This window comes from Rhinolophus ferrumequinum, chromosome 17 (assembly GCF_004115265.2).
Source record: "Rhinolophus ferrumequinum isolate MPI-CBG mRhiFer1 chromosome 17, mRhiFer1_v1.p, whole genome shotgun sequence".
NCBI classification, from domain to species: domain Eukaryota; kingdom Metazoa; phylum Chordata; class Mammalia; order Chiroptera; family Rhinolophidae; genus Rhinolophus; species Rhinolophus ferrumequinum.
Genome location: NC_046300.1, coordinates 33152855 through 33177726, shown reverse-complemented (window position 1 = coordinate 33177726; position 24872 = coordinate 33152855). Strand labels below are relative to the sequence as shown.

The 24872-nt window shown below is 39.1% G+C and overlaps 2 protein-coding genes across 2 annotated transcripts in view; one reads left to right on the top strand and one right to left on the bottom strand.

Annotated features, from left to right (window-relative positions):
• The window catches only part of ACAD11 (acyl-CoA dehydrogenase family member 11), a 63901-nt gene extending 44897 nt beyond the window's left edge, over positions 1-19004 (top strand). The window contains exons 14-20 of the mRNA XM_033132609.1: positions 4103-4169; positions 4782-4867; positions 6350-6421; positions 7289-7443; positions 16359-16475; positions 17264-17373; positions 18346-19004. Coding sequence (XP_032988500.1) covers positions 4103-4169; positions 4782-4867; positions 6350-6421; positions 7289-7443; positions 16359-16475; positions 17264-17373; positions 18346-18460 — 722 coding nt within the window. The 3' untranslated portion in view covers positions 18461-19004. The remainder of the gene's footprint in view (positions 1-4102; positions 4170-4781; positions 4868-6349; positions 6422-7288; positions 7444-16358; positions 16476-17263; positions 17374-18345) is intronic.
• Positions 1-20043, bottom strand: part of ACKR4 (atypical chemokine receptor 4) — a 29869-nt gene extending 9826 nt beyond the window's left edge. The window contains exon 1 of the mRNA XM_033132619.1: positions 19531-20043. The gene's annotated coding sequence lies outside the window, so the exon portion shown is untranslated. The remainder of the gene's footprint in view (positions 1-19530) is intronic.
• Between the last annotated feature and the right edge of the window lie 4829 nt (positions 20044-24872).

Here is a 24872-nt window from a genome sequence, read left to right as displayed (position 1 = left end):
TTAGTTTTCTGCTTTCTGCTACAATTTTATGTAAAATGCTTTTGTTCTCTCTCCCAGTTTATTCATTTTAGACACTATCCATTGACTCCCAATTTGAATAATGACAATTTCACTCATTTATAACTCTGCCCTTTCCTAATTAATGCATGTATTTTGTTTCAAATTTTTAATTTTTAAACATTAAATGATCTCTTAATCTTTCCTCCGCATCCTCATTGGCCAGAATCTCTTCATTGTATAACGTAAGAATATGAGTGCTCTTACTCCTTTCTCCACCTTTGATCCCTTCCTTCCATGTTGTACCTTATATACCTTATATCAGCCACAGCTTCTACTTTGGCGATGACATTTATGGTCTGCCTTGCAGTCACAACCATGTTGACCACAGGATGATTCTAAACTGAAAACCAACAGACAGCACTCACCTTTAGGACGATGTTAATATTGTCCGTATGCTGGTCTAAATAGTGTGTTAGGTTTCCTGTCCTTCTCTAACTGATATACGTAGTGTAATATCACCTTTGGCCATTCTGAGTGTTTCTAGCATCACAATCAATTAGAATAGCTTTTCTAACACTCTGTTAGAAAATTTATGCCATCTTGTAGTTGGTTTTATATTTGAATCATGGTTCATTTGTACATTTAAAAATTATTTTTCTGGAGTTTTAATTGCCATTTGTCTTTTATTGCAACATTTGCTTTTATCATATTATATCTCCTCTCCCTTACACATACCTCTATATCGTACCTGTGATTATATTTCTTTCTTTTCTGGACACCTCTCAGAATCTTTAGTGTGATGCAAGTCTAATCCTCATTACTTTGTAGGTGACGTTTTAAAAAAAAAATTCCTTAGGATTTTCCCTTTATTGTTGATGTTTTGAAGTGTCATAAACACATATCTGAAGATATTCTTCTTACCAGTCAATAGCCCTTTTAATCTGAAGACAGTTTTAGAAAAACTTCATCAGTTTTAGAAAATTTTCTTCTACAAGTTTCCTGATCAATTCTTCCCTTTATTTTTCTCTTTATTAGACCATTTTCTTTCAATTGAACTCCTTTTATTCTGATGTTGGATTTTATGTTTTTTCTCTAAGCGTCTCTATCTTTGCTCTCCTGTTTTCAGTCTCTGACTTTTTCTTCTGCTGATGGAAATTTTCCTGATTTGATTTTTAGCCCTCCTATTAAACTTGGTTTTAGCAATCATAGGTTAATTTTTGCGTTTTTATTGTTCTGCGGTTATCCCTGTTTCATAGCATCCTTTTCTGGTTTTATGGTTGCCGTACATTTGGATCTCTCAGATTATATTAACTAGAGCTTTTGTTATTTGTTTTAGCTCAGTTTTGTTTTGTTTTAGGTTCTCTCTGTTTCTTGTTTTATTTTGTTCCTCTGTGGTCCATTGTACAGTTTATTTTGATCGGTCCTTCTCTTTAATGCTGCAAGCTGACTTCCCATACTACAGATTCTTGGTTTTCTGTTCAGACTTAAGAGAAAAGGAAGGGTAGCTGGTTGACGTTTTCTTCCTTATTAACACAGTTCTTTTCCAGCCATGTTTCTCTCCTGAATAGGAATTCTGTAGGGAAAGTTGGCGGAACAGAGCTGGGACTCACTTTAGAGCCCCCTGATGGGAAGCTTGTTTCCAAGTCTCAAAATGACTTTGTTCAGGTTTTTTATAACACACTATATATATTTTTCTCCTCAGGCTGTCAGATACCTGCCTGTGAGAGTGGAAGCTGGTACATTTGTCCACTTACAAATCTTGGGTTAATCTCCCTTTTGTAGCCTCACTTCTCAGTCACACCTTCTGATTCTGGGGCCAGAACCATCTCCCTTTGCAGCAACTTATGTCATTTTCTAGAATCTGACTTTTCTGTCCATTTCATTGGTTAACTTGCCTCTGTTTCCCAGATATTTCTTGAACTCTCTCATCTGTTGGTGACCACAAACACACTCAGTCCTATGCCTCACCTTTTCTACTTCCTTTTCTGTTATGGTTATGCCTTCATTGTACCTTTATATTTTTATATTAATGGGATCTTAGGAGCAATGGGAGACAAACACATATTTCTACCATCTTGAATGTCTCCAAGTTGGTTTTAGAAAAGCTATCAAGTCTGTTTCCACTGAACTCTAGCAATTTCTAGATTGTTTCTGTTGTACAGTTTTCTCTGTTTATTTGGTGTCTCCTCAGATAGACTGAAAATACCTCAAGAACTATAGTTGTGCATTCTTTTTCATTTGTTTGTTCTGTAGAGCAGAGATTCAACTGTATGGAGTTTCAAAATTTCAAATGTAAGTGCTAGAGTTTAAAGTAGACCCTTCTTTCTGACTTTACTCTTCAATTCTATCCTCTCAGTTGTTTCTTTACCTCTGCTTGCCTTGCTCTCTGTTTCTTGCCTAATCATCTTTTCTTCAAGCACTGCTTCTTCACTACGTCCTCTTCCCAATCCCCTCTCAATCTAAAGAGTTGAAGGTATCTTTCCTCTAGGCCCTGCTCTCCTCTACTCCTCACGTTCACTGTTTTGTGAGCTGTACCCAGACATTTCAGTATACCACCCGTATTTCTCCATATCTCTGCTACACATTTAGATGTCCTAGGAATACTCTGAATAGTTTTGAGACTTACCAGTGTTCAACTCATGATCATTCTTGCTTTGGCCCTACTCCCATTGCTTCGTCTTCTCATATTATTTTGAAAAAATCCCAGACATCATGTCATTTCCTTCAGATATTTTAGTATATATCACAATAAGCACTGTTTTCAAATGTAACTACACCACCATTAGCACACCTAAAATTACTTAATATCATTACATATCCAGTAAGTATTCACATATCTAATTGTTTCTTATTATCATTAATATTTTAACGTGTTTGATTGCATTAGGATCCAAATAAGGTCTCAAAGTTGCTGTTGATTGATAAGTTTTTGAAATCTTTTTAAATCTGCAAGCTCCCTCTCTCTCTCTCTTTGTTGCAAATCCATTGTTTAAGAAACTGAATTATTTGTCTCATCGATTTCCCAGTCTGTACATTACTGACTACGTCCCCTGCCTGGTCCTTTAATATATTCCATGGAGTTTATCCTTTTAAGGCTTGGGATTTTATGGCATTCTTCAACTATCTGACATAATTCCTAACATTTCTCGTTGAATCTTCATATTTCAAAGTTTTTGACACCACTTTTTATAAGAAGTTAGAAAAAAAGAATCTGAGAATTTGTTTCAGACTTTATATAGATGTGTTGAACTTAGTCTTACCCAGTTGTTTATGGCCTTATACTTAGAAAGCCAGTTAAATGGTATAATGTCCTTGAGGGACCAGGTTCTTAGACTTACTGCTGAAAATGAAATGTACTTTTTTTCAAGAAGACCCCTTTGGGGAATTGCCATAGACTTCTGGACTATAATAAAAGTTTGCATTAAAATGAGCATAGCTATATTTTTCAAATTTCTAACCGTTAATTAATAAATAAATGCGAACCTAGGCTTACTGAATGAAGTTGAAATTGGAGCCTTATATATGGGGATAGTTCCAAGTAAACCATCGTCAGCTGCTTTGTAGTATAGCTAGGACAACGATACAGTCTGGGATAGGTACTGAGGTCCTCAAATAGACTCACCCTCACCCAACTCCACTGCTGGGAAAATTAGGTTTTTCTCAGCCACTGGTTGAGGAATAAATAGCATGAGTTTTAATATCTTCTTGTCCATGTGTCAGAAAATATGAGTTTAAACAGGAGGAAATATGCTAGAAGAAGTTCACAACTTTTCCCGCATGCTGACATCTGAAATGATATGAATGGGAGAGCTGTCATTTTGTCTTAAGGGTTCTAACTGTTTCATGGCTTCTCCGACATCTGGTTCTCTTTTGTGCAGCAGTTTTTATTGATGGAGTCCATTCTTGGCCTTGCCTAGTCATTTTTCTTGATTGATGTAGTTTTGTACATAAAGCATTTTTTGAAAAATAAATCAAGGTTGTTCTTTTTCCTATTTGTTTTTTGCCAGAGATAAACTTGGAAGGATTAGAACTTTTAGGATACAATGTCAAACTGAAAATTTCCTTTTATGATGTATTCTGCTCATTTTCCCCTTGGTTTTAGGAGCTGGTAATCCAAAGTGCAAAATTGCAATTGTTTTGGGAAGAACTGAAAATACCTCTGCAAGCAGGTAATAAAACAATTATGATTGAGAAATCTATGTATGAATAAGAGTCAGTCTTTCTATCCACTTAATTTACTTCAGATATACTGTTTGGACTCACAAATCATAATAGTATTAAATGTCGCATATTTGTATTTCACAGTTATTTTGCTAAAATATTTTAGGAAACATTTTAGAGAGTGTTGCTGTACATTCTTCACTGTGGAATTTCCTGTATAAAAAAGTTGCTGAATCCTCAGTTTTTTGGATCAGATTATAAGACATAGAAAATTTTTTCAGAACTGTCTATAAATAGTTGATGTTTAGATCAAAGCAGTCATTTGAAAAATGTTTATTATTGTATATCAGTTCCCACTGTTGAGCAATGAGAAGCCTCAGTCACATACCTTTTACTTATTTTCAAATCCTTGTTTTTGTTCCGGATCACAGTCCGCCTCCCACTGTGCTCACGTCCGTTGTTTCCTTGATGTATGTTTTTTATACCCCGCTCCAGACATCAGTGCTCCCATGATTACGTGACCTCAGCAACAACAAAATGGCAGCTGTGCCTCTGCCTACCATGTGTTTTACTTTTCCACTTAGCAGACTTCTCCTAACGGCTGTTTTTCTTTTGACCAGACACAAACAGCACAGTATGATTCTTGTTCCTATCAGCACACCTGGAGTAGAAGTCATCAGGCCCCTGTCAGTGTTTGGCTACATGGGTAAGCACGCAACCAGCATGACCACGCAGGAAGACTAGAAGGGGCGGTCATACCGGCGGAAATAGATAGCATCCTAGTGTATGAGACGTCGTCTTAGTATAAATGCCAGTGGAGTTGAGATAAACACAGCAAATAAAAAAAGGTGGTACAGCGTTCTACCTCATTCTGTTTACTTTTGGGAAAGGGCAGATTGTATTCGAGGAACAGCAACTCTGACTGCCAGTCGGCCCTCTGTCATCCAGGAGAATGGATTAACGAAATATACATAGAAAAATTAAATCTGGGTAATTCACAGTAAAATTCACTGTAGTCTTCAAGTTTAGCTTTCTTAATCAGCCTGTAGGAGCTATTAATAATCAGTGAGTTCTGACTGATTTGAATGCAAAACTTTTCCTTCCTCTGTCCTTTGGTGGAATTTCTAAAAAGCAAGGATGCTTTCATTTCCTGCCACCCACCTCAAGCTCATGTCCACTGTTTCCTTGCTGCTCAGGTTATTCACTCAGCAAGTATTTATTGAGTGCTGAGCACTGTTCTCAGTGCTTAGAATACATTAGTAACAACAATAGACTAAAATCTCTGTCCTCATTGAGCTTTCGTGCTGGTGGGAGGAGTCAGGCAATAACTACAAACATGTAAAGAAGTAAAGTAGATAGCATGGTGAAAACATTTATTGAACTTCAGGTTCTGTGGTGACTATGGCTTTCTCTTTATTGCTGAATATGGCTAATGAAAAAGTTCAAGTAGTAGATGTAAGACTTGCAGTTTTATACAACATTTGACATCATCACCCTCTGTAGGATGCAACTATAGAATGTACTCACAGGTTAAGCATTGGCGAGATGGGGTGAACAAGCTCACTGGAGCAAATTGTGCATGGGACGCTGGGTTGCGGACCAAGACCCTTAATGGGTTTCTAACAGAGGATGGCTGCAAATGCCCTCCACTGCAGAGCCTATGTTTGAATTCTCAGTATGACACAGTTACCAGCACCTCTCCAACTCCCTATGCCCAAGGCCAAAGAAACAGTGTGGAGAAGGTTGATTATTAATGTCTATTCTGCCAGGAAAAGGGTGTGGAGTTAGCCTGAGATTGTCTCCAGAACTTGGTGGGGAGCAGGGGTGCTGTAAAGACAAGTGTGAATGTGTTCCCAGTTTCAGTCAAATGCCGGCATTTTCAAGAGGCTAACACACAGTGAACAAGCCTAGACAGGGAGCAAACGTACCTGAAGATCGAGTCTCTGCTTTATCTCTAATGCTGAGCCTGCTCTGTCCCTTTGAGCAGATTCTTTGCATTGTCGAGAATTGCTTCCACAGTAAGAAACAGTGGATGAGTTTTCTGGGCTATGGTTCAGGGTTCAGATCTACCTAGGCATGTCTGTGACGTGAGGCTTTTAAATCCTACTTTTTCCTCAGCAGATTAATTATGTGACTATATTTTGGTCAACTCATTTTGCTCTTTAAAATCTTATTTTCTATTTGATAGATCATTTCCATGGAGGACATTTTGAGATCCATTTTAATCAAGTGCGAGTTCCTGCCTCCAATTTAATACTAGGTGAGATAAGTTTGCAAAAATGATTCTCTAATATTTTGTATTAAAATATTTGCAGGCCTAAATATGGGAAAGATACGAAGTCTACCTTAATTTAGATACTTTCCCCTCTTATTCCATTTACAAGGGAACATTTTCCCATTTTGTGGATTTTCTTACATGGACTAATGTAAAATGTTTGACTGTGGTTTTATATCACATCAATTGAAAACAGCTAACTACAAAAATTATACAATTCAGAGCAACACATGTTTCCTAAAACATGATCCTCAGCCTCTACCTGTTTTAAGAAAACCTCAGTACTTTCTGAATTCTGGTCTTATATACACATTAGAAGCATAAGTAACTTTGAACACCGGATACCTGGAATGAAACCACCCTCTTACTTACTGGAATCCTACCCAACCTTCAGAGAACATCTCAAATGGCACCTCCGTTTTGTGTTCTTCATCCCATCCACTCAAGTCCCGATGCTGGACAGTTTCAGTCTGTCCCTTGGCCTCTCTTTGTCCTTCTCCATGTCCTTTATCTCTGGCTTCCTTATCCCTGCTTCTTGGTTCTACTCGGAAACTCCTAGTGTAGGGACTACGTCTAATCTACCTTTGTAACTGTGGCAGCACTAATAAATAGCCGATGCCTAGTAGGTACGCAAGAGGTAGTTCTTCAAGTTGACTGAAATGTTTAATGATGGTGGTTTAAAAAACACCGAAAGCACAAGTTCCATAAATGTATAATGAACCTAAATATAGAACTTTTTTCCTACCAGAATGACATTTTTATTGAGGGTAGCTCATCATTTTCTCAGGATTTGTGTACATCACAAAATAAAGGAGATGTGGCCATTTTCATGTTCTCTTTTCTTTCTCCCAGGTGAAGGAAGGGGATTTGAAATTGCCCAGGGCCGCTTAGGACCTGGCAGAATCCATCACTGTATGCGAATAGTGGGTTTGGCGGAACGCGCTTTGCAGATCATGTGTACACGGGCAGCACAGAGGGTGGCCTTTAAGAAAAAGCTGTATTCACATGTAAGGATGATGATTTATTTCCATTTATTGTATCCCAACGCACGACACTGACCTTGAACCAAAACAGCATTACTTGGTCAGAGACAGATTTCCTCTATATAAACAAGGTGATTCTTTCCCACAAAGTATATTTCTGTCTGTATTTAAATATAATCTGATGAGAGATATTCATCTTTGTGAAAGATGAAATAACTCCTAAAGTGCTCCAACACCTCAGCACACAGAGTGTGGACAATTCCTTTAACTTTCTCAGACTCTTATTCCATAGACAACCTGGTACATTAGCACTCTTGGTGGATGTGAGAGGGCTGTCATAAGAAAGAAGGATTTGCTTTGGTTTTTGGCTTTATGGAAGGAATTTGGATAGATAAGTGTAAAGATATAGGAAAACAGCCTAAAACTCAGTGAAAGGAGAGAGATATGAAAATGGAATGGACGGTTTCAGGAGGAAGTAAGTTCCCTGTCATTGGAGAAATGCAAGTAGAGATGGAACCAGCATTTGGCAGGATGTTTGTGATCTTGAAAATTCTCATCTATAAATTATGTACTACTGAGTCTGTAGTTTACAAAGCACAATAAACAATGTAATTACACAGAGGCAACATAATCAAAATGAGAGAATATTTATCAAGAGAGAAGAAGCTATCATTCAGACTTCCTACGAAAACTCTTAAGAGAAGTAGGATATTCAAATCATCCCCCCCAAAGCCCTTCTAACTTCTAAGAAGACAAGAAAAATTAATTTTAAATATTCAATACTTACAATTGCTAACATGTTAGTAGTGTGAGGTCATACGGTGATAAAATTTGTTTGCTGGACAGGTATATTTTAGTGCATCGCTCGCCTTGTGAAGTATAAAATTTTGCAGTATATTTTTTACCTTAGATTTCTATAGGCTATGTTTGCTTTTTGTGAAATATTATTTAGCATATCTATGATGTAGTTGTAACATTGTCTTTGTGGAAAAATACAGCTTGTTTTCTGGCACACACCTAGGAATAATTCGTAGAAAGCCCTTTAGTACATGGTGAGGGCAAGGGCCCAGCTGTCGGATGGGCACTGTGGGAGCCGGTAAGAAGGTGTGAACTCTGGGGCTATGATACACTCTACGCTGCTGCTGGAGTAGGAGCTACAGAGTCACTCATGGCATCAACTATGTCTCATTACACTTTTCTCTTTTCAAGGTTGCATCCCAACCCTGGAAAAGGGTGAAGGGAGGACACAGACAGGTAGACAGACAGGTACCTGGAACACACAAAAGCACGCTGCTCAAGTGCTGCTTTCATGAGCGATGTTTTAATACTGTAACAGAGGAAATATTCCTCCTGCTTTTTAAAGTTAAGGTATCAAGCAGAATAAGCCTGGGCTTTTCAAAAATATGACTCCCTTCACTGGAAACTTCTTGCATTTGTCACAAAGATGATCTGGCAGAAGTAAAAGAGATGTGTGTGTGAGCATGTCCTAAACAAAAACCTGGGCCAGCATTTTTTGGTTTTTTGTTTTTCCAACTTGTGAAAGTAACATTCCTTTCCCCTGAATTTGGAGACTCCGTCCAGCTGCCTTCCAAATATTTCAGGTGCTAACGCTGAAAGTTCTATATCAAAATTCTGTCTTAATAAATAATCTGGCAATTCCTTAGAGCACTCAGTTTCTACCTTTATAATGCTTTTCAGCAAATCTAGGATCTGTAGAGACCCAGCTGAAAACACTGCTTTATTCTAAAGCTAAGAAGTAAATGCATTTTGGGTATATTCATGAAGTTATAATCACCCAGTTTTACAGCCATCAAAAAGATACTCACTGACCACTGGTGGCTTGTTTGAAGTTGTTAACTCAGAGTCTTATTTCAACCTCTAGGGCATTGTGAGTCATAATGCAATTTAAATTTTTCTAAAATTTACATTTTTAAAAAGTAAAAAGAAATAGATGAAATTTATTTTAACAATCCTTTATTTAACCCAGTATTTCCAAGATGTTATCATTTCAACATGAAATCAATATAAAAAAATTTAATAAGGTATTTTACATTCTTTTTTTAATACTGATTCTTCTAAATTGGGTGTATATTTCAGTTATAGGACGTATTAATACATTATAATACATATATAGTGCATCTCAATTCAGACTAGGCACATTTCACATGCTCAGTAGCCATGTGTGGTTAGCGGCCATCATACTGAACATTACTGTGGTAGGGAAACCGATCCAATAGCCCCTGTTGAAGAAGTGTGCTAGAACAAACATGACCAAGAATAAAATTGGAAGGTTAATGGCGCTCAAATCAGAACACTGTAATTGTCTACTGGTCAAATTTATCTTAACAAGTATTATTCTCCATTACAAACACCAGTCCTGTGGTTAGAACTGAGAACCAAAAAAAATGTAGGTACAGCTATCTGGAAGCATTTGCCATGTCTCCTGAGTATCAATGTTGAATTCTAAATGCTTGGTTGCTTGTAAGATTTATGGTGGGTTTGGTCTCTATATTCTTCCATTTTATACCCCCATCTCCCACACCCCCCGTTCCCTTCCAAGTTCTGAACAATGGAGAAAACTCAGAGACTATATTCACTAAGCCAATGAGAAGCAAGTACCAATCTTTTTCATCTGAGATCATTGTAGATTCATATGCATATATAAGAAATGATACAGAACAATCCCTTGTACCCTTTACCCAGTTTCCCCCAGTAGTAACATCTTGCCAAATTGTAATACAATATCAGAACCAGGATGTTGTCATTGTCAAGATACAGAACGTTTGCATCACCACAAGGATCCCTCCTGTTGTCCTTCTGTAGGCACACCTACCTCACTCGCACCCCTACCTCCTCATTAATCCCTCATGACATGTAATCTGTTCATTTTTGTGGTTTCGTCATATCAAGAATGGTACATACAGTATGTAAACTTTGGGGATTGGTTTAATTCTCAGCATAATTCTTTGGAGATTCATCCAGGTTATGTGTATTTAATAGTTGATTCCTTTTTATTGCTGAGCAGTATTCCTTGCTATGGATTAGCACAGTTGAACTATTCACCTATCGAGGGATATGTGGGTTGTTTCCAGTTTGTAGTTGTTACAAATAAAGCTGCTATAAACGTTCATGTATAGGTTTCTATGTCAACACGAGTCCTTATTTCTCTGGGTTGAATGCCCAAGAATGCAGTTGTGGGGTTCATATGGTACTTGCATGTTTAGTTTTTTAAGAAACCACCAAACTCTTTTCCAGAATGGCTATACTGTTCATTGCACCAGCCGTGTATGAGTGATCATTTCTCCACATCCCCACAAGCATATGGTGTTGTTACTATTTTTTTTTCATTTTCGCCATCTGCTAGGTTTATTGTGGTATCTCATTGTGGTTGTAATTTATATTTTCCTAATGGCTAAACATGTTGAACATCTTTTCATGTGTCCTCTTCAGTTCATGTCTTATGCTCATGTTCTACCTGGATTGTGTTTTTACTGTTGAGTTTTGAGAGTTTCTCATATATCCTAGATAATATCCTTTGCCAAATATGTGATTTGCAAATATTTTCTCCCATGCTGTGGCTTACCTTTTCATTCTCTTAACAGGGTTTTTCACAGAGCAAATGTATTTCATTTTGACAAGCTTTAATTTGTCAATTTTCCTTTTATGGATCATGTTTTTAATGTCAAGTCTAAGAATGCTTTGCATAGCTCTAGATCCTGAAGATTGTCTCCTATAATAATTTTCTGAAAGTTTTACATTTGAGTCTGTAATCTATTTGGAGTTAATTTTTGTATAAGGAATTAGGTCAAGGTTTATTTCTTTGCCTATGGATATCCAAATGCTTCAGTGCTATTTATTGGAAAGGCTATCCTTCCTTAGTTGAATCATTTTCATGCCTTTCTCAAAAATCACTCAGGCATATTTGTGTGTGTCTATTTCTGGGTTCTCTGTTCTTTCTGCCAATACCACACAATTTTGATTACTATAGTTACATAATTAATCTTGAAATCATGATGACTGATTCATTTCACTCTATTCTTCTCTTTCAAAATTGTTTCAGCTATTCTATTCCTTGGCCTTTTCATATAAATTTTAGAATAATCTTGTTGATATCTGTGGGGGAAAAAATCCTGCCGGGATTTTTATAGGAATTGTATTCAACCAATGTATCAGCTTGGAAAGAACTGACATCTTTACTATGTTGTATTTTCTAATCCATGAACACGGTATGTCTCTCCATTTATTCGGCTTTTCTTTGATTTGTTTTTATATTCGATATGTAGCTTTCAATGTACAAGTCCTATACATGTTTTGTTATATTTACATAAAAGTATTTCCATTTTTTGAGTGATTATAACTTATATTGTGCTTTTCATTTCAGTGTCCATGTGTTCATTGCTAGTATATAGAAATATAATTGATTTTTGTGTGTTTATCTTGTATCCTGTGACCTTGCTGAACTCACTTACTAGTTTTAGGAGTTTTCTTTTTAGATTGGGGTTTATGTAGACAATTATGTCATCTGCAAATAAGGGACAGTTTTATTTCTTCCTTTTAGATATGTATACATTTTATTTCCTTTTAATGCCTCATTGTACTATCCAGAATTTCTGCACTATATGGAATAAGAGTGGTGAGAGTGGACCTCTTCGCCTTGTTCCCAATCTTAGGGGAATATCAAGTATAATAATGTTAGCTGTAGGTTTTTGTAGATGTTCTTTGTCAAGGTGAGTTCCCCTCTATTACTAGTTTTTTGAGACCTTTTGTGATGAATGAGTGAGTGTTGAGTTTTGTCAAATTATTTTTCTGCATTGATTTATATAGCCATGTGATATTTCTTCTTTAGCCTGCTAATATAGTGGAGTACAGTGATTGATTTTCAAATACTGAATCAGTTTTGCATCCTTGGAATAAACCCTACTTTTCTATGGTGTGTAATTCCTTTTATGCATTACCGAATTCTACTTGCTAATATTTTGTTAAGGATTTTTTCATTTGTATTCATGAGGGATATTGGTCAGTAGTTTTTTTTTTTTTTTTTTCCTTTTTTGTACCGTCTTTATCTGGTTTTGGTATTAGGGTAATACTGTCTTTTAAAATGATTATTTTTTACTATTTTATTTTAATTTGACTTCACATTTAACATTACATTAGTTTCAGGTGTGCAGCATAGTGCTTAGACAATTACATAATTTACAAAGTGATCTCTCTAATTAGTCTAGTACCTACTTGGTACCATACCTAGTTATTACAATATTACTGACTATATTCCCTAAGCTGTACTTTATATCCCAGTGACTATTTTGTAACTACCAATTTGTACTTCTTAATCCCTTCACCTTTTTCACTTAAACCCCCTCCCATCTGGCAACCATCAGTTTGTTCTCTGTATCTATGAGTCTGTTTGTTTTATTTTGTTTTTTAGATTCCACATACAAGTGAAATCATACAGTATTTGTCTTTTTCTGTCTGACCTATTTCCCTTAGCATAATACTAGCCTCTAGGTTTGACCATGTTGTTGCAAACAGTAAAATTTCATTCTTTTTTGTGGCCGAGTAATATTCGTGTGTGTATGTGTGTGTCACACACACATATATCTCACATCTGCTTTATCCATTCATCCATTGATGGACATTAAGATTGCATCTGTGTCTTGACTATTGTAAACAATGCAGCAATGAACATATGGATGCATTTATTTTTTCCAAGTAGTATTTTGAATTCCTTTGGATAAATACCCAGAAGTGGAATTGCTGGGTCATAAGATAGTTCTTTTTAATTTTTTGAGGAACCTCTATACTGTTTTCCATACTGGCTGCACTAATTTGCAATCCCGCCAAGAGTGCACGAGGGGTCTCATTTCTCCACGTCCTCATCAACACTCATTGTTTGTTGATTTATTGATAGACATTCTGACAGGTGTGAGGTTGATATCTTATTGTGGTTTTAATTTGCATTTCCCTGACGATTAGTGGTGCTGAACATCTTTCTCATGTGTCTGTTGGACATCTGTATGCCCTTTTTGGAGAAATGTCTATTCTGGTCCTTTGCCCATTTTTTAATCAAATGGTTTCTTGTTTTGATGTCAAGCTGTATGAGTTCTTTATATATTTTGGATAATAACCCAGTATCAGATAAGTCATTTGCAAATATCTTCTCCCATTCAGCAGGTTGCCTTTTTGTTTTATTGGTTTCCTTTTTGGTGCAAAAGCTTTTTAGTTTGATGTAGTCCCATTGTTTATTTTTGTTTTTGTTGTCTTTGCCATAGGGAACATATCCAAAAAATTACTGCTAGACCAATGTCAGAGAGTTTATTGCCTATATTTTCTTCCAAGAGTTTTATGGTTTCAGGTTTTACATTTAAGTCTTTAAATCCATTTTGAGTTTATTTTTGTATATGGTATTAGAAGGTGGTCTAATTCATTTTTTTTTTGCATGTATCCAGTTTCCCTAACACCATTTTATTGAAGAGACTGTCTTTACCCTACTGTATATTCTTGCCTCCTTTGTTGTAGATTAAATGACCATATAAGCATGGGTTTATTTCTGGGCTCTCTATTCTGTTCCATTGATCTATGTGTCTGTTTTTATCCAGTAGTATGCTGTTTTGATTACTATGATCTTGTAGTATAGTTTGATATCAGGTAGCATGATACCTCCAACTTTCTCAAGATTGCTTTGGTATTCAGAATCTTTTGTGGTTCATAAAAATTTTAGGATTATTCTAGTTCTGTGGAAAATGCCATTGGTATTTTAATAGGGATTGTACTGTAGATTTCTTCGGGTATTCTGGACATTTAACGACGTTAATACCTCCTGTTCATGAGCACAGTATGATTCCATTTATTTGTGTCTTCAATGTCTTTCTTCAGTGTCTTATACTGTGTGTTTCCCCGAAAATAAGACCTAGCCAGACAATCAGCTCTAATGAGTCTTTTGGAGCAAAAATTAATATAAGACCGGGTCTTATTTTACTGTAATATATTATATATAAGACTGGGTCTTATATTAATTTTTGCTCCAAAGGACGCATTAGAGCTGATTGTCCAGCTAGGTCTTATTTTCTGGGAAACACAGTAGCTTTCCAAGTACAGGTCTTTTACCTCCTTCATTAAATTTATTCCTAGGTATTTTATTCTTTTTGATGCAGTTGTAAATGGGATTGTTTTCTTAATTTCTCTTTCTAATAGTTTGTTATTGTTGTATAAAAATGCAACTGATTTCTGAATATTAAATTTGTATCCTGCTACTTTACTGAATTCATTTATTAGTTCTAATAGTTTTTTAGTGGAATCTTTTGGGTTCTCTCTATATAGTATCAAGTCATCTGCAAATAACAATTTTACTTCTTCCTTTCCAATTTGGATACCTTTTATTTCTCTTTCTTTTCTGATTGCTGTGACTAGGACGTCCAATGCTATATTGAACAACTGTGGTAAAAAGTGGACATCTTTGTCTTGTTCCTGATCTTAAAGAAAAAGCTTTCAGCTTTTCATGATTGAGTATGATGTTATATGTGGGTTTGCCATATATGGCCTTTATTATGTTGAGGTATGGTCCCTGTATCCCCACTTTGCTGAATTTTTAACGTGAATGTTAGATTTTGTCAAATGTTCTTTCTGCATCTATTGATACAATCATGTATTTTTTTATCCTTCATTTTATTTATGTGGTGTATCTGGTTAATTGATTTGTGGATATTGAATCAACCTTGTATGCCAGGAATAAATCTCACTTGAACATGGTGTATGATCTTTTCAGCATATTGCTGAATTTGGTTTGCCAATATTTTCTGGAGGATTTTTGCATCTATGTTATTAGGGATATTAGCCTATATAAACCTTCTATTTTAGCTGGCTTTCTGAGACACCACTCTGTTAGAAGATGGGGTTCTACCATCTCATTACTGCCGGGCAGATGTAGAAGTCCAGGTTCCTTCTCAGCTTCCACTGACACTGAGGAGAGGAGTCCAGGCTCCCCATGTGGTCTCCACTGACACCACAGGTGGCATTGAGCTTGTTGCTAGTCTAGCTCCTCGTTTGGCTTCTCTGATACCTCCCTGGCAGGGGTGCTGAGGTTTCTCATTATAACACTGATGAGAGTGGAAATCTACAGGCATGAGTAGGGGCAGGGCCGTAGTTTTTTCTGCGTTTGGCTTGGGTAGAGTTGTTATTGTATTAAGGTTTTCTGTCTTGCTAGGCTTCCCCTACCCAATCCTTCAGCTAAACAGAGGAGGCTTTGGTGGGACACATTTTTGTTTGATTCTTGTTTGTGCTCATAGGCATTTCCAGGTTGCTGTCTTGTTCAGCTCCAGGTCTGGGATATGTGAGGCAAAAAGCAAACCCAGAGAAATCGCCACCAAGTTATTCTTTTAGTCCGGAAGTCCCTAGCAGGTCTGCCTTCTTTTCTCCAACATTCAGAGTCTTCTTAGGTTTATTATACAGATAATGCCCAGGTTTTTAACTGTACTTAGCAAGATGAAAGGGGAAAGTACATCTCTTACTCCATTTTCCTGGAAGTAGAAGTCATTGGAAGTACCATTTTCTTAATCCGTGCAGATACCCTGTAAACCACAATGCAGAGCTCTCCAGGAAAAGCTCGATTGGAGAATGGGCCTGGAGCTAAGGCTGAAATGGAATCTCCTCCACTGCAGATCTGGGCCTTGGGACCCTCACACTCAGGCATGCGTGCACAGCACATAAATTTAACAACTTAGATGAAATGGACTGAGTCCTCAAAAGTCACAAACTACCAAACTCACTAAAGGTGAAATAAATCAGGTGTTACAACTATTAAAGAAGTTGTATCGAACGCATTAACTCTTCCACTTAAAAACATGTCGAGTAAGGCTTGGGAACAGTCCTTGGCCTAAGGCTGTGTTACACGTGCTATCAGCCCCAGCTTATTTCCTGTTTTGCTGTCCTTTGCTCCCCTACAGGAAGTTGTGGCTCACTGGATTGCTGAAAGTCGCATTGCCATTGAAGAGATCCGCTTGTTGACCCTGAGAGCCGCCCACAAAATTGACACTCTGGGCAGCAGTGGCGCTAAGAAGGAGGTGAGGTTCCTAGGACCACCATTGGCCAAGCCTGTTCTGGTTTCTCCACCCATTGGGCATTTCAGGTCCCACTGGTGCCTTGATGGCACTGGGAATATTGGAAGCTTCTGTATGGTTTTGGTTTAAAGATTATAAATGTATGGCACCTACTAGTTTTCTTGAGATGTAGCCACAGGGATTAGGGAAATCCTAGACTTCATACAGACCTGGAATTGTACTCAGTATGTCACTTTCTGCTAGCCTTGTGACACTAGGCCAAGTATCTAAGCTTTCTGCCTATGGCGTAGGGTTCTAGTAAAGAGTGACCAAGATGATATAGAATGCATAGCACTGTGTTGACACATAAAAGGTGCCTCTTGTCCCCTGCCTTCTTATGCTTCTGACTTGTGTGGAATAAGAACGTGATCATTTAATTCTAAACGCTAATAACATTGCTAAGAGAAAACTGATTAGTGAAGACTCTTGAACTCTTTTTATGAGCCTTAAGGTGATGAAAGTAATTTATTGGCTGCCTGAAATTCTTTTGGAAACAAAGCAAGTTAGAAATAAATAAAATGTGATTTGGAAGAGCTATCTCTTTCCAAAAGGTCTGTATTGACTGAAATATGGCCGTTCGCTGCATCACAGCGGATCCTTATTGTCTTTCATCAAAGATCCTGTTTAAGTGGTGATGCATGTGGGAAAGTTCCCTCATTCCATTTCACAAAGAAAATACAGACTATATCAGACTCTGTCACAATGCGTATTGTTGAAGAAAGGTACATTCTTTTTGTGTCTTGCTTTTGTAGATTGCAATGATTAAAGTGGCTGCCCCTCGGGCCGCCTGCAAAATTATTGACCGGGCCATCCAAGTGTGTGGAGGTGCAGGTGTTTCCCAGGACTACCCGCTGGCTAACATGTGAGTAGATGTCATTTAATGACCATCTAGTTTTGATAGGCTTGGAGTTAAACATCTACAGATGCCGTGACACTGTTTAAGAAGAAAACAAAGATACTAACCTAGTTTAAAGTATAATTGAATGCTAGATAATGGACTTGTTATTTGGGGATTTTCAGCTACACTGAACATCGGCGACCTACCCTCCTCACTGTTCAAAGGTCAACTGTAATACAGGTACTTTAACATACAGCTCAGTATGAATTAATAGTTGCTTTTACGATTACAACTAGTGTCTCAGTCAATTATGTAAGCTTTTACCCTGGGGTTACTGGGTAGAAGAAATAGCATGGGATGTTCACCCTGCACTAGGAAGGAAAGGAGGGGGCAGAGATGGCCAAAGGGAGCCCAGGGCCAGGCTTAAGTATGTAAACCGAGGACTGCTTACCACGTCCACAGGGGGCCTCGGCCCGTGTGAGCAGGGCACACCAGTGACCGGCTCATGTCCAGATTCTGTTTGCTGGGAGTCGAGAAGGAATACTCTCCATTGTCCATCCCCACAGTCACAGGGCCACTTTCTCTATCACATCCCTTTCCCCTCGTCCATTTCTAACTTTAAGAAAGAACTACATATCTATACTGTATATTTATAAATATAGAAGTATTATATATTTATACTTCACTGCTTATGGCTTACCTAAGAGATCCCCTATAGTTGTAGCAACTTCTAGTAACCTGTAGCTAATCAAGGCTGAGACTAAGCCCACTGCACTGTGCCCTTTGAAAGTACAGTTCCCAAGGTGAGAACTTTAAAGTGACATTTCAGAAGTCTGGGGGCTTCTTTCTTTAATTTTCCCTCTGCTCTTTTTCTTATCACTGCTTTGGTGAGACTGCAAAAATTAATAGTTTGGGCTTAGAATCAGAGTGACTGACATTAAAGTATCTGTTCCGCTCTGGTGACTCCTGCCATCCCCGTTCCTTCCGTTTATCCAGGTACGCCTTGACGCGAACCCTGCGCTTAGCAGATGGGCCTGACGAAGTCCACCTGTCGGCAATTGCAGCATTGGAGCTGCGGGACCAAGCCGGAAGCTTGAGGGCCAAGGTGTAAGGAGGCGGCACCGGCTCAGCTTTAGACAAACTTCATGGGCTCCAGCATTTGAATCTTTCTATTTTTGCAGCAGTTTAACCACAGGACTTAATTACTTTCAGTAAAGATTTGAGCATCTATTTTGATCAGTAGGTTTTATAATTTCAAGGTGTTAGACTGTTGTCATTCAGTCTAATACCTAAGTGTTTTGTATTTTTTAAATACTCAATTAGTAAAGAGATAATGAAGTAAATGAGAGCTAAAGCATAGGTATAAAAATATTTTCACTTTGTCATGAATTGTTCCATTTAAATAAATATTCAACGAATATTTCCTCATTACTTTGTAAATAAATATAATGGGCTCTCCTTTTTAACATTGGTCTTAGGAGTTGGTTTAATATTTTGTAGTAATGTTTACTTTGGAGAAAGATGCTTCATATAAGTTTATAATTCAACAGGAAGCATTTATACATAATATTTGAATGCAGTTTTACTACAAAATATGGCATATTATGACGAAATATAATTAAGAAAAATTTCAATAATTTATAATATGTTGATGAGACAGTTTAAGGTACAAGAAAGTTATTTAATTTTGAGAAGAGATTAAAGACGTCTGCTCTAACTGCTGTCCTGTTAAAGCAACACCCTGTGTTAAGAGCTGACTCCTGCGGCTCTTTAAAGCAGCTGGTTCAGTATAGAGCCATGGGCCACGTGTGACTCTTGAGCACTTGAATTGTGGCTAGTGCAACTGAGGAACTGAATTTTTAATTTTTAAAAATTTTAATTAACATTGATTCTCAACTCAGTTACTGGAAATCTTTTAGGTATGTTTCAACTAACTTGGTTATGTGAATTGACTTTTTCAAATGTAAATTTTATGAAATCTAAATACAGAGCAAGTATTTTGAATGAAAAGTTAGCATCTGAATTAAGAAATAAGGTATAAAATATACACCAAATTTTGATAGTATGGAAAAATAGTAAATATTTTTATTAATACTTCTTAAATATTGATTACATGTTGAAATAAAATTTGGATATCGTGAATAAAATATATTAAAATTAATTTTACCTGTTTCTGGTTACCTTTTTAGTGTGGATGCCATTGGAATAGTAACTGGTGAATTTTTCAGTCTTCAAATGAAAGCATTTTTATTTCTAAAAATGACAAAATTGTTTTATTAGAAAGCATACACATCACATCAGTGTACTGATGTCCTGAGATTATTTCAATCACTGTTTAAATGTTGTCTTAGCATGGGGGTGGGAGCAGACATTTGACAAAGACCTGGGTTCTGATTCCTTATGTATCATGTGGGCCTCTTAAACATTTTTCCTTTGAGCCTTAACCTCTCTCTACACCTCATTTTTCTTTCTACATGTGGGAATTAACTTTTAAACCTAAAGGACTCTTACTTACCGAGGGTTTCTTATAACAGTCACTGAAGCCATATTGAAGAAGCACCTTGATATCCGTGAACCACAATAATGTACTGTATAAGGTATCCTTAAACTGGATAAAATCTTACAACCCAAGCTAGTTAACCTTATTACTAGTTTTAAAAGTTGTGACTTAAATCAGGATTGTTTCTGAACAATTAGAATTAAAGGTTATATCTTGTACTTACGGTTTTGTGATCATTGTTTTCTCTTTGAGGAAAATGGGCTAAGCTGGTGGTTAAGTTGTTTCAATTAATCTATTTTTATCTATGTCTGTCATATACACAGTCACTCCCTGTGGTCCATATTCACTTCTCTTCCTTACCCTTAATTTATTCAGATAAAATGCTGTAAAGAATAGTAAGGGTTGTTTTCAAAGGGAAGAGTCCAGTCTCCAAAGGATAAAGTAAGCTCGGGGAACCCTTGCCTCAATCGCAGTGAGTGAATGGACTAAGCATGGGAGCCTCCCAGCCATTTCTGGGGTCTCCTCAGGTTGTCACCTGGCATCACGGTGCAGCAGTCCACCTGGGACAGGCAGCCAGGTTTGCTGTGCATCTGGAACCACATGGTTTGAAAGGAAGAAGTTGCCCTTTGTAATACCCCACATGGCGGGAAGAAGGCAAGAACTCACCAGTCAGTGCTTTACCTGGTGGGAAGTCTCCAAGATTTGCATGTGGTCAGCAGCAGGGAGCATTGTCTGGCAGGGAAGTCACCATGAGGCTGCCCACAAAGCCATCGTGGACGGCGTGGCAGTGCTTTTCCAGGGGGAACCTCTTTGGCAGCTGACATTTTAACCTGGGGGAACACACAAGGGGAAGTTCAGCTGCTCGTGGAGGAGCTGATTTCCTCAGCAACCTGTGCTATTTACAAAGGCTGCCCCCCAAGGCACACATCACCCCAGCGCTTCACACAGTTGTGGTCCACGTACGTGTCATAGGCCCGCTCGGATTTCGTCCAAGAAAACTGAAGTGGGTGAGAAGCCACCGAGTCCAAAAGCTGCATGCAGGCACTTTGACAGATGCGCTGCAGAAGGCTTGCAAACACCACAGTCCCTAGTCTTGAATTCAGCAGCAGCAGTTTCTGGGAAGTTAAGAAGAGAGGTACTTCTTATCCAGGCTTCTGAAGGCATTTCAATTAGTGACAGCCTTAAATACATTTCACTTTATAGCCTTTATTTAAGAATATGTCTTCTATGGACAAATGCCCTGTTTCAATGAAGCTGGGTAGCCTTAGCACAGCTTTCCTCTTTCATGGGCACTTGATGCTCCCACCCCCAAGGAGTAAAGGGGTGCAGAGCGATCTGTGGGCCTACTGTTAGCCCTTCCAGCCAGGGTTTAGGGCGTGTATTTCTCCTTTTGCCTGGATGACTGGGCTGGTCTCCCATCAGGGCTTCTAGTCTCTCCCCGCAGCCAGCACGACCCTGTCAACATGTTGCAGGGGCTTTTCACCTCATCAGACTAGAATCCACAGGCCTTGCCTTGGCAGACAGTTCCTTCTGAGCTTGTCCCCTGACACCTCTGAGTGCACCACCCCTGCTCACTCCCTTCATCATGGCCTCCTGGCTACTGGCTCAACAACCACGGCCAGGCCTCTGAATCTGGTTGTCCCTGTTTTCCCTGCCTGGAAAGATCTACCCTGAGATTTCCAGAAGCCTGCACAAAAGTCTCCTTCTCAAAGGGTCCTTTCTTGACCACTTGTTCTAAACTAGAACCACACACTTTGTCCTTCTCCACTGCTATCTGCCCTTCTTTTTTTCATAGCACTGGTCACTGAATATACCGTGTTTCCCCGAAAATAAGATCTGCCCCGAAAATAAGCCCCAGTTAAGATCTCAGCCAGACAGAGAGCAGGGTGTGCACACGGCTCTCCAGGGGCCCGTCCTGTACCCCTGCACCTGCTGGGTTGCGGGCTGACACCACCCTCGTGAAGAGCCATGTTTCACTCTAAATGGTTGAAAGTGGACACTGCAGATGCCTCCTCTCCCCACCACCCTTACCTGTCTGACACTAATTTCGACCGTTCTTTTTCTTTACTCCACACCAGCCACACAGACCTTCTGTTGTTCTGCCAATACCTCAGATGCTTTTTTTCCAATTAGAAAAAGTACTGTTTTCTGTTAAAATAGGGCACTCTTATGGGGTAAAAATATGCAAGAAGAGCCTCCCTGGATTTCCTCGCTTAGCATGCTGGGACTATTGATTAAAAACTTCCCTCACTGAGCAGAAGGGAAAGCTCTCCACCTACTCCTGGGAAATTAGGAAACTCTCATTTGACTTTTGATTACTTGAATGCATTTTAAAAAAATCAAAACCCAACTGTTAACAGGCTTATCTGTCCATAGGCACAGACAGACGTGGGCCTCAAGTCCAATCCTCACATGCAGGCCAGGATTCGAGGTGCCCTGGGGACTCAAGTCCCCAGCTCCTGGTCAGCTGCTTGCAAACATGCCGAGTGCCGCCCGTGCGAGGCTGACATTGCCCCTCTGCAAGGACTATGTTGGGTAAGTCAGGCAGCCCTCTGGCCACAAGTGGTATGTGGTCTAGGAGCTACTTACTCCTGCTGCAAATCCTCGTGAGATCCCTTCAACTGACAAGAGTGGATTCCAATTTCGACACGGCCCCGCAAATCACACAAGGTAGGGGATGTCGTTAAGCAACAGCTTCCCTGAGTCCCGCACACAGCTTGCCCGGCCCCAGAAGCCCCGGCCCTGCCCACTGCCCCTCCGTGACCACGGGCAGCATCCAGAAGTTCTGAGCAGCCTTCGGCCTCACAAGTCAGGGGTGGTGGGGCGAATGAAGGGACTTCCCGGCAACTTCAAGGCCAAAGTCCTGCCTCGGGGTCTCTGCACCTGCTTCTCTGTTTGCCCGGAAAGCTCTGCCCCGACCCCATGCTCGGAAGCCTTGCTCCTCCCCTGCAAACAGGACCTCCTAGGGCTCCTTCTGTGACCACCCCATCTACACACACATTCAGACCTTACACCCTCCCTGGTTTGGTTTTCTCCTTAGCACTTTCACCATGTAACATACTCTGTTTCTTTTTTATGGGGCTTCTTAAACCCCTTCCCCCACTAAAAAGTATGTCTAGCAGAGAGGGGTTTTTGTCTGTTTTGTTCACTGCCATTTCCTTAGCATCTAGGACAATGCCGAGAATAGGAATAAATATTAGTTGACCGGGTGAATGGTAATCCTCCAGCTGGAGGGCGGGGATCCCAGGAAGTGTGTTGAACCTCTATCAGAGGTGTGCTGGCATAGGCTATGTTTACTAACTCGCCCTGCCGATGCATAAAAGACCTTAAGCCGAGCTTCTCAACCCTGGCTCAGCATCAGAATCCCCAAGGAGCTGACATAGACTCCGCTGTCCCAGCCCCAGGGTTGTGACGTCAGCGGCAACAAGATGTACCAGGGATTCGGGTAAACTGGGGGGCCGGTAGAGACTCACTTCCTGACAAATCCTGATCAGGTCTGTTAGGCTGTTTGACTGCAAACATCAGGAAGAGATGGCTAATGTGAGGAAAAGGGACTCAGGGGGGTGTGGAAGTGGGAGACTTAGGCCCCCTGAGGGGGCGGGGCTGGGGTGGGGTGGGCAGTGGCCCTGCAGCGGCTCACCTCCCTCTGACTTGTCCACTGGTTCTGTCCTTGCCTTGCTTGCTGGGCTCTGAGGAGCATTCAGGTGGCCACGCTCAGGTTACAGGTCTGCCCCAGCCTGAAGGGGAAGAGAAATGTAATGCAAGCCACGTGTGTGATGTTACATTGCTAGTGCCACGTTAAAGAAAGTAAAAAGAAATGGAATCGTTACAATGTATTTTATTTAACGTCATCTAGCCAAATATTATCATTTCAACATGTAACCAATACAACAAATTACCAATAAGATATTTTACGCTTTCCCCCCAAAATCCAGGGTCTATTTTACATTTATAACACATCTTAATTTGGAAGCTGAATTTTCAATGGAAATACGTGAACTATAAAAAGTTAACTGTAGGTGGATTTCATAAAATTGAGTTGAAAAATTAGATTCACATACTCAAATTGTTCCAAACATACTTAGAAGTTTTCAAAAACTGAACTGAACATCAGTGTTTAAATTTAAATAAGTTCACTAAAATTAAATTAAAACTCAGTGTCTTAGATACATTTCATGTACTCAGTAGTCATAGGTGGTCAGTGACTACTGGATTGGACAGCACAGCAGTGTCCCTTTAGCTTCTGCCGTTCGAGAGGTCACCAGGCTACCTTCCCACCGAAATCACTCACTGTGGAAAAGGACTTGGGGCATTATTAGAAATGGAGAATGGATACTGAGCAGCCAAAAACAACCGTCCACTACGGAACGAAGGGAAGGTAGTGATTTTGTATCTTTCATGTTTTTGTCTAGTAAAGGGAAAAAGTTAATTTCAGCACATTTTCTATTTAAGAGAAAAAGAAAAAAAATAAACACTCAACAAGGAATTGCTAAGCATTTCTAGTTTACCAAGGATCCTGTGGTATGACCAATTCCTAACGATTATTTGAGAGATAACTGGTATTTGTTCAGGATGGTTAGGGTTTCCGAATGGAACAAAAGGTTGGCTCTAATACATAGGAATAGAAGAGTATAAACTCGGTCTCTTAAGGTTACACAGTTGATTTATGAGCCACAGTCCTTCCAGCTTGGTAGGAATTAATAACAATCTTGTCATGGAAACTGGAAACATTTTTTTATACAATTCAAAACTGTGATCATCAATTATTCTCTCCCAAAATTGTATGTGATGAGGTTTTTGGCTTCAGGGGAAATGGTCCCCAAATGGCTTACTTGCTGCATTTCATTCCGTTTCGTCCATCAGAACGCCAACCTCGGCCTCTAAGATGCTAAATGAAGCCAGTATAAGGGGCTAAGCCATGCCCCAGGCTGGAGGGGTGGCCTTCTCATCTACACATGGTCCACGTCTAGAAGAGAAAGCTCCCTTCCCGGGAATGCTGAGAAGTAAACGAGCTTCCTTCTAT